Below are 10,047 nucleotides of genomic sequence, written 5' to 3'. Positions count from 1 at the left end.
GGTAATTTGGAAAAGTCTTCCTTCAAAGACCCTGTCAAAATTAAATTTTAAGATCTGTGTTGTTTCTGTTTACATTCTCATTTGTTGTTGATATTGGCTTACATGGTAAAAAAATGTTAGAAACAAATTACTGGTACAGAAAACCTGAGCCCTTGCAGGAATTTAACCAGCTTATCATGCTGCCCATTTGCTATATCTGAATGGTGTAAATAACCAGTGTTGTTTTTCCTCTAGAGAGAGGGGATTTAATTTCTCATGGTGTTTCAGTGGGTATTGAGGTAACTATAAGAGGTGCAGATTAAGTTGAATTCTTGTTGGTGCGTGAAATCCTGCAGGGATCAACCATCAACTTACGTCTGCACAATAACTTAATATCGGGGAAATCACTGCAGGGTGTGCCACATTTTGTAATGCAGCAGCAGGAAATGTAATCCGGAGAGCGGCGGCTCTGCTGGGGCAGAGCAGGGTAATTGGTTACTGGACTTAGCTCAAGCTGCTTGAAAGGACTTGGGTGTGTTGCTGAGACTTTGGACAGGGTCTCTTGAGAATCCCAATTAAAAAGCAGAATGCAGAATATGGGTCTTGTGAGCGAAACAAACAAGGTAAGGGTTGCTGCTTGGAAAGCAGTCCATGTCATGCCCAAGGAGAGGCAGCTGCATTGATTGTGTGTGCTGATTGAAAACTGGTAATTAGATGCAGCTTCCAAGTTTTGATTATTTAAATAATAGTGAGAGCATACAGTCTCCCAATAGGCTTCCTACTCCTCTAATAAGACCATACATGAACATATTATGCAGAACATGCCTGCAGAAGTTTATTTAGTATACCTGTTTTGGTTGTATTTCTTTTTACACTTTGGTCTGATTCAACTGGGTTTAGTTAGGACATATAATGTCACATACTTCAATCCTGCAATCTGGATTTAGAAACATCTGAATCCAAATCCCAGAACCTGATCAAATCTGGAACAACTCTTGATAATTAATGCCTATTTTTGTTGCTTATGTGGTCATTAATATTCATTAATATGAAGTCCAAGACCAAGGAAATGGTCTTGGACTTCAGAAAGAAGAGGCCCCAACTGGACCCAGTCCTCATACAGGGGACTGAGGTTGAGCAGGTCCCCTGCTACAAATATCTAGGACTGCAGTTGGACAACAAACTAAATTGTAGTAAACATATGGAGGCTGTTTACAAAAAGGGCCTGAGTAGACTGTACTTTTGTAGACGGCTATGTTCTTTCAACATTCGTAAACCACTACTGTGTGACCATTGCTGTGTTTTTTGGTGTGGCGTGTTGGGGACAGGGGTGCTTGGGGCAGGAACAGGCTGAATAAGCTGATTACAAAAGCTAGGAGCGTCATTGGTGTCACCCAGGAAGGAGTGGAGCAGGTGGCAGGACTGAGGATGCTAAGGAAAATGAAGGCCATCACAAGTAATGAAAGTCACCCACTCCATGCCTTAGAGGATTTCGGGAAGAGCTCGCACAGTAAGAGGCTCATCCCTCCAAAGTGCAAGACAGAGAGGTACAGGGGGTCTTTTTTGCGTGCAGCCATAAGGCTTTTTAACGATGAGTAGCCTTTATCCCAGTTGTGCAATTGTTTTTATCCGTAATGTTGTATTTATAGGTTTATTTATTTCTGCTTATTTATTCTTATGTATGATATGTTGTATGGGCTGCTTGTTGTTTTCACTGTGATGATGATGTCAAGTGCTGCTGCTGTAACACTACAATTTCCTTTTAAAGGATTAATAAAGTATCTTGAAATAATTGAATTTTATTGTCAGCAATATTGTTTGTAAACAAACAACAAATATGATGTTTTAATACCAAAATGCTGACAGGAGAATTATAAGATTATTTCAGTTTACTTTAATTTTATACACTAAGAGCTGACATATTCAAGGACAACTCTAAATGCCATCCCATGTTCATGAATGCCAGGATTCATGGAATCATTCAAGACACGGCAACATTCATGCACGAGTGTTCATCCAGCTCTTCCCTGTATGACTTTTGGTCTGAACGTTTCATTTCTAATAGTATTGAAATCCCACTCAGATCAACTTATCTACTAACTTGCTTCCATGTTTCTTTTATTACCACAACACAAAGCAGATATCATGGCCCTTGCAGCTTTTCTGGCAAGATGCCTGATGCCTGCTACGATGGATTTCACCCACCGCTCCATCTCACTCTACATGACTCAGGGACATTCAATACTTCATTAAGATGGAGAAAATACGATGTGTCACAAGAGGTTCAAAAAACAGATTTTACAAAACACAGATTCCTTTCTCATAATTAAGGTTTGGTAATAACGTGTGGTTGGGGTAGTGCATGGTGACGTTGTTGTAACTACTCCTTTTTTTTGGAACTTTGGACAGGAAAAAATACCATTTATCGCATGTGCTTAGGGACATATCTGGTTGTTCTGAAACATTTTATTTATATCCATGACCTGCTACAAAAAATATGATAATTTTAGTCACAGCACAGGTGTGCCCCGCCTCTTGCCTGATGACAGCTGGGGTAGGCTCCAGCCCCTCTGCGACCATTGAGAGGACAAGCGATTATAGAGGATGAACAAATGAGTGAATGAATTTTAGTCACTTTAACTGGCATCACTACATTAAAAAAAATAAATATTTGTGGCATAAAATACAGTCGTTTACTCACCCATATAACTTTTGTGTAATTTGTAGTCCTTCGGGAGATATTTAGATCAGCGTATATCCAGATAGTGGGAGTGACTGGGGCACAGAAACGCAGCCTCTAAATAACGCATTATCTGCTGCGAAACTCATTCATTTCACCAATATTTTGTTATTGCACAAGTCTGGAGTTACCTGTTATCATCATCCGGGGTCTGTAGGTCAATCTACAGACCCCGGATGATGATAACAGGTAACGGATGATACTGCCATGGTTCGTCCACAACCTCAGAATCGGAAAAATATTCAGCAAAATATTCTGCATCATCCGGGGTCAGTCACTCCCACTATATGGATATATGCTGATCTAAATGTCTCCTGAAGGAATACGAATTTCACAAAAGTTATATGGGTGAGTAAACAACCATATTTTATGCCAGAAATAGGGTCCAGGTTGTAAAAAACTGTAGTTCCCCTTTAACACTGCACATCTCACCATCTCATCAAGAATACTCATCCATTCATTGTGTAGATAGCCCTTAAACTTAGTTATCTTGTGTAGTTGTACCAATAACAGTGTAAAGCTTTTTATATACGGTATACAGTTGTATATATTGATATCAGTGTACACTCACTGTGTAGATAAAAGTTCCACTTGTAGTACTGCACCTGCTATATATTGAAATTACAATAAAAACCTCTTTGACCTTTGACCTTTGGATCCAACGTGTATATCTTCTGTTTAGAAAATTGTTTTGTATTCTGTGTCTACATATGTTGTAGAGTAGTAGATAGAGTAGTGCACTAGTAGCTGTAGTTATTGTGTGTGTCTTGTCAGTATATACGTAGCACAGAGGGACTAGGAGAAACAGTATTTCACACCTCTGTATGTTTTTATTAACGTATTGTGAAATTGACAATAAACACATCTTGGATCTTGAATCCACTGAACTCAAGATGTTATAATTGTCTGGTGAAATTATTACTGTGACTGATATGGACTTTTTTTGAACGAGTTCTGTGGCATTCACTAATGGGCTCAGCATATCTCGCTCTTTTTTACGTCGCGTAGGAGTGGAGACAATGAAATGTGACTCCTGCAACCGAACACCGATTGCACACAGCTTGTATCCGGTGTCAGCGTGTGCTGAGCCAAGCCAGCTTGATTTCCATTCCACCCCATGCTTAGTTGTATGAGTTCACCAAGCTGTGAACGTGTTATATTATCAGATCCGCACTTGATGACTGGATGATGAGCATCCTGAACAGTGATTGCCCACTGCTATAAAAAAAGTTAGTATAATATCAGCGCATGTTGATCGTTGTATAACAGACAAATAAAAGGTCTCAGTTTGTGTCATGCAGGTCTTAGTGAATACATAACTGGGAGACATTGTTTCAGTGTTTAGTTAGTTTAGTATTACAAAAGCCTTTTAAATAACACCTCTGACCCACACTCTGGGGGCCGTGGGCTGGACTGAGTGTCATTAACTCTGGTCCCATTGTTCATTGTAACACCATCATTCTTGCTGTCCCGGCTGTGTGAACCCACCTCACTGGCTGCAAGTGAAGAGAGTGAGACCTGTTCAGTCTACTACTGACGACTTTACATCTTTGTCTGCAACAGGATAATAACAGACACTTCTCCAGATTGCCATCATCCGGGTAAGTGAACACGACAGCATGTTTGGAATGTGTTTTACTGTATTTCATAGACATTAACGTTTGAAGAAGTAAGAATACCATAGAAAAGCAGTCACTGGATTAGATCTTCTCATCAAATTTTACGTTAACCTCTTTCTCTCTGAGAAACCCAAGATGTTTAATCTACAGTGTGAATTAAGATACATTTCTATTTATTTGTTTGTGAGCGTGTCATTCATTCCATTAACCAAGCTGTTTGTGTGACAATGAGAGGCTCAGTTACAAGCTTAGTGGCTATTCGTGGTAGACTTCACTTGACTCAAGTCTCAAGACAAACAAAAAGATAAAACAGAATATTATTGGCTTGATTCTCTGTATTCATGTCCTTCTGTACAATTCCCTCCTCAAGGTTGCATCCCTCCTTCACGTTCCTTCATTATGAGTCAGGTCTCCAGCAGCCACATGGAGCCGAAGTCTTCACCAGCCTATTACATCCCGACTGATTTAAATGGAAATGATTCCTGGGGTTATGGGGGAACCATACCTGAGTGAGTGTCGAGACGTTCTATGTGGAAAGACAGCTGCAGAATTAATGAAGCAATACGTCAAATGCGGCATAAATATATGATTTTACCTTCACAGGCATATCACCAGTCAACAATATCATAATCAGAATGGAAGAAAGAAGAGTAATATCCGTCTCAATGACCAACTGTGGGTTCCATTCATTTATTATGAATATAATTACTGAAATTATCACTAAAACACTGTAAAATAGTTCCTATGTATGGAGTAATGACAGATGTTTCTCTTCCCAGCATACCCAAACCAACTGACATAAATATATCGTGAGTACTGTTCTTCAGACGCAGTCAGATAATTGACTGATTTATTTTGTAAAAAAGCTCTTTTATTTCTTTTTTCTGTGTCCTTGTGACTTTTACAGGGAGAAAATGATAAAGATTCCTACTCTAAAAGAGCACCCATATTCATCCCACATCTCTCGATTTGCAATGTTCCCGTCGTTCCGCTCTCCAGACGACCCTGACACAGGAGTCAGAGCTGCTTCCCAACCTTTCCCCAGCCACCTTGTCCCAAATAGTGCTTCAGACAGCAATGTGCTGAGCAAAACTATAGGTAAAAGAGGTTGTGACAAAAAGGTGTGCTAGAAGAGTTGTTTTCAGAGGGGTCTTTAAGATGTTTCATTCACAGGCGGTCCGTTTAGACACGAGATCTTAGAAACACCAAAGAAGAAGGCAGTTAAATGGACGGGAGAACACAGCTTTTTGGATGTGAGTAATAGAATACATGCAGCATGGGGTCACTTTGTCAGTGAAGTTAAGCAATACGTAAAATGCCTTACAATGCTCTCCACCAGCGTCCAAAACCACTGAAGGGAGAGAGCCAAGTTTTCTACCCCGCTCCTCCAAAGACAGTGCTGCCCAATCCCAAACTTCGTGACTGGGATTTGTCATTGTCAGAGAGGACAAGCAACATGCTGAAGAACTTGGAGAGATCACTTTGGGTCACCTCTTACCAAATGCACTACACAGGTGAGAAGCCAACACACTGTGAATATAAATAAATATATAAAGAACTTATAAATAAAAATGGACGCAGTGGACTAATTTGCTTTTAGAAACTAGAAAAAAATAGTGTATGAATCTTACTTTGCAAAATAAAATAAAAAATTCCTTAATTATTTTTTGACTTTGAAGTTAATTACCAGTTATCTGGCTTTAATGTTTGGTATTGTTTTAAGGATCTGGGCCGGCAAATCCCTTGAAGATGGATGATTTCAAGGAAAAAATTAGCAACCTCACTGGGATTAATTCAAGCAATGCACCACTGGTAAAATCATTTTTTATACTCGCATTTACAGCGTAAAACACATATGATCCTAATTCTTTGCAGTTTTTTCCCCCCCTATAGCTAGAAAGGTCCTATCCTGTGTTTGTTCCCTCTAAACCGAAACATGGGTCGAGAAGAAGACAAGAGAGCCATGTGGGGAGGAGTACCCGCAGTCCGACTGCTGCTGTACCCCTCAGTACATCTCCAGTTCTGAACCAACTTACTCTTCCAGCTTCTGTAAACCAACCACAAGAGATCACAGCTCCACATAATGAGGCACCAGATCCAAACCAAATCGGCCGCAGTCAATCAGATTACAGGTCTGGCTCCGCAGAAGCACAGCACACAGAGCTGTCTCAGGGGATCTTACACAAACAACAGACCCACAGCAGAAGCTCTGTGTACGAGGGCAGGAGGAGAGAAAACAGCAAAGTCCAGTTTGATGAAAATCTCATGCGAGAATCAGAGTCACAGAGCAGCCAAGAGGCTAACGCTGCCCAGAACTCAAACACAGAGAGACCCCTGGACCTGTACAATCGCCCACATTCCCAGAGAGAGACAGAAGTCAACAGAGCAAAAAGCCTGATCGAGCCGTGTGTAAAGGATGCGCCGGGTTGCAATGAAGGGTTTAAAGTTAGAAAAAATGGACCTAGCTGTAGTGAATGGGATACTGGTTTATTATCAAAGGGATCTTCAGAGCAGGAAGACAGAGAGCTCCTAAACAGTTTTTCTAATCCCTGCATCCTGCCCAGGCCTCCCGTCCTGCCAGCCATTCAACCAGAGGACAGAGTTGGGACTTTGGGTAGAGTGGGTCCAGCTGTCAGCCTCAGGGACCTTCAAGATTCATTCAGTAAGACAGAGGCCCATCGTAACTTCAACAACTCCATCACACGTGCTGCTGTGAACCTGAGGGACAATGTGGTCAGTGGGAAAAAACACAACTTCTGCGGCATCAACTGCTACTACATCCACGGGTAACCTCATGAACGTGAACACTGGAGTATTTCATTCTGAAAATAATGTGTGAGGTTTGAATTTCCCACTTATTTCCAAACTGAAATGTAATGTTTAAATAATCTGCTTGTTCATTGCAAATACATGACAGGTTTTCTCAGAGTTAAGCGTAATATTACAGTTTCCACAACATACGCAACAAATCACGAACCTTATTTATGAAATTCCTTATAAGATCACAATACACTCGTTGAACGTCTTTGTCTGTCTCTGTGACTCATTACTTCTTTCAGATCCAAGTCACTTCAAAAGCATTTTGAAGGCCACTCTGTCCTGTGTTGTTAATTTGCTCTTTGATTACACACAATCCCTTGGAAATATTATTCAGCGGTGATGATTTATAATACAACACTGGTCTGACAAAAGCTGTACTTCATTGTGAGAGTAAAATAAAAGAAACTGCCTTCATAGCTGACTGCTGTGACTCCAGTCCGCCTGGAAAGTGCACATATGTGTAATATTCAGCAGCACTGTGTACATAAGGATGCACAGATGAACTGTCGCATTTTTAAATCCGTAGTGCAGAAAAACAAACAAAGACAACAGCTTCGACGGTGCAACACAGGGTGAACCTTTGAACACCGTGCTGCATGTGTTACGGAATCCACCAAGTTGCCGCAGTAACCTTCTAGCTTGAATGAACGGAACAAATGCCCTCATGCACATAATCTGTTGCAGTCAGGCTGAGTTGTGTTAAAGAGGTTTTTTTTTGTGTGTGTGTGTGTGGCAATAAGACCTTGAGCGGCAAGCCTACAGCCTTGAGCGATACAACAGCCTTTCATCAATACTTTCAGATGAAAAGAAAAAAAAAATACATAACAGCCCACACACACAGCAGGCTGGACATGTGCAGTTTTGCTTCTGAGCGCTGCGGCGACTCTCTGGATTCTTGCTGAATCTCGGTTTATTAAATGTATAAGCTGTTTTTTGAGAACAGCTGAGGCAACATTATTGTGGTTGTTGTTCGGTTTGCTTTTGTGCTGCAAATATACATTTATAGACAACAAGAGTGCACTAATGTCATGGGTGCTGTATTTAGTATATGTGATATTAAGTTTATGTGATTAAAAGGCTTGTCATTCACTCTCTGGTTACATTTGATAGACTGCAGATTCATAATTTCTTTGGCCACATCTGAGTGCCAGTGAAAAACTGTGATTCAGCGATGTAACCAGCAGATGGCAGTATGTCACCATTTTCTCCTGTGGCTTTTGCTGACCTCCTTTTTTTTTATTTCTGATTATTTTATCCGGTATTTTATTATTATTATTTGGACTCAATTTTTATCCAATGAAAAAAAAATAAATGTTACCCTATAGCTTACATAAGCACACAAAAACACTCATTATCTACAAAACCACTTGAGGATGTGAGATTAAAACACGTCCAGCATTGAACAATAAATTAGAGGATTTCAGAATTAAATGACTGGCATGTGAAGTGATTGATTGTTCCTATACGGCTCGTCCTTGGTTTTGGGGGTCCTCCTCAGCGCGTCACGGAAAAGATGCGGTCAATGACACAGACCCCGCCCAGCTAAGGTGACGCCGAGCTCTGCGCTTCGTTTTAATTGGCGCTGGCTTCCGTCAGTCGGCCACCGTCTCCGTCCTCCACACAGCGGAGGAGAAACTGATGCTTCCCAGAGCGGCCAGAGTGCATGTGTGTACACGTTAGAGTAGGCAGGCTGTGTGGTTCAGGCTATAATTTGAACATCTCTTCATTGGCTGTGCTCTCTCCTGTGGAGCGACTGTTTCCATCTATAACTCCAGGTGAGTGCGCTTTATTTTCTTTTGCTCCGAGACAAAGATCTGCAAGTCTTCTCTTTTACAATGACAAAAGAAAGACGTTCTGGTTCTAACACAGTGTGATCGTGCTGGATGAACAGATCTACACTATCTAAAGTTCTGTTTTAAACCTTCTTGAAGCAGCAAGTGACTGACTTCACGGCAGCTCAGTGTCTCAGTGTAAAGCTTCAAAGTTAAAATAGTAAAGTGCATTTTTTTTTTTTTTTACAAACACAGAAGCAGTCAGTCGTGAGTTAAAGGCCTGCATGGAGTTTTCCAAGCATCTTTCTTGATTCAGCCAGTAATCACTCATACATAAATTTTGTCTCCATGGTAACTCAGAGCCCCTTACTCTTTCTCTAGTGAAAGTTGTGTATGATAGTCTGCTGTTTCATATACAAACCTGACCTGCAGCTGATCTCATCAACAGCAGCGGCAAGCAGTAAGTAAAACCAGGTCTTACTCAAAAGCCAAAACTATAAATAATGCACATTTATGGGCTTCTGTGTCTCTCATGCTGAGTGGATGTAGGTGTATGTGATAGGGAGCAGATAAAATCCACATTTAATCAGAGGTAGGCTCAGCATCTCGTGCTTACTACCCAGTGTTTGGAGCAAAAACAGGATTATGGATGATTTTAGTGTCTCTGTGGTTTTTTTTTTTTTTTTTTTTTTTTAACATAATCTGCATGCTAGTTATTATTGCATTGCGGGGTACAATTAAGTGTAAATCCAGCAATAATAATAGTTATTACAGCTGTGGAACAACTTTACAGTCAAATCCCTGTGTTAATCCTAAAAATCGTAGCTGTTTTCTTTGGTCAAATGTGTGGTGGCTCTCGTAATGTCCTGACACACACAGCGTCCTCTCAGCTTTTTTATTTTTTTATTTTTGGGTGTTGTGCCAGGAGTGCAACAGGGGAGGCTTTTCAGGTGCTGCTTGAGCTGTTCAAACATGTGCGGGGATTCAGAATGGGGTTCTGAGAAATGCAGAAACTGCATACACTGTAAAGTACGTGTCTTTTTCTGCTATCACAGCTGCATTCACTGGTTTCTGTGGTTTGTTTGGTGGCCAATTTGTCGCTAGTCGATTCCCTTTA

General features: G+C 40.8%; 2 protein-coding genes across 3 annotated transcripts in view; both read left to right on the top strand.

Annotated features, from left to right (window-relative positions):
• Positions 1-4,761: 4,761 nt before the first annotated feature.
• spmip4 (sperm microtubule inner protein 4) lies at positions 4,762-7,128 on the top strand (the record flags this gene model as incomplete). Its single annotated transcript, XM_084557781.1, has 8 exons — positions 4,762-4,847; positions 4,942-5,013; positions 5,118-5,147; positions 5,246-5,436; positions 5,512-5,591; positions 5,678-5,852; positions 6,062-6,150; positions 6,232-7,128. 8 exons carry the CDS (start codon positions 4,762-4,764, stop codon positions 7,126-7,128), a joined length of 1,620 nt encoding a protein of 539 aa, XP_084413907.1.
• Positions 7,129-8,822: 1,694 nt separating this feature from the next.
• osbpl3b (oxysterol binding protein-like 3b) overlaps positions 8,823-10,047 on the top strand; it is a 29,832-nt gene continuing 28,607 nt past the window's right edge. For both annotated transcript variants that reach the window (XM_084557956.1, XM_084557954.1), the window contains exon 1: positions 8,823-8,933. The gene's annotated coding sequence lies outside the window, so the exon portion shown is untranslated. The remainder of the gene's footprint in view (positions 8,934-10,047) is intronic.

The sequence above is a fragment of the Chelon labrosus genome, assembly GCF_963514085.1.
Source record: "Chelon labrosus genome assembly, chromosome: 12".
Taxonomy (NCBI): domain Eukaryota; kingdom Metazoa; phylum Chordata; class Actinopteri; order Mugiliformes; family Mugilidae; genus Chelon; species Chelon labrosus.
Note: the sequence above shows the minus strand (reverse complement) of the source record. Positions and strands in the feature narration are given on the sequence as shown.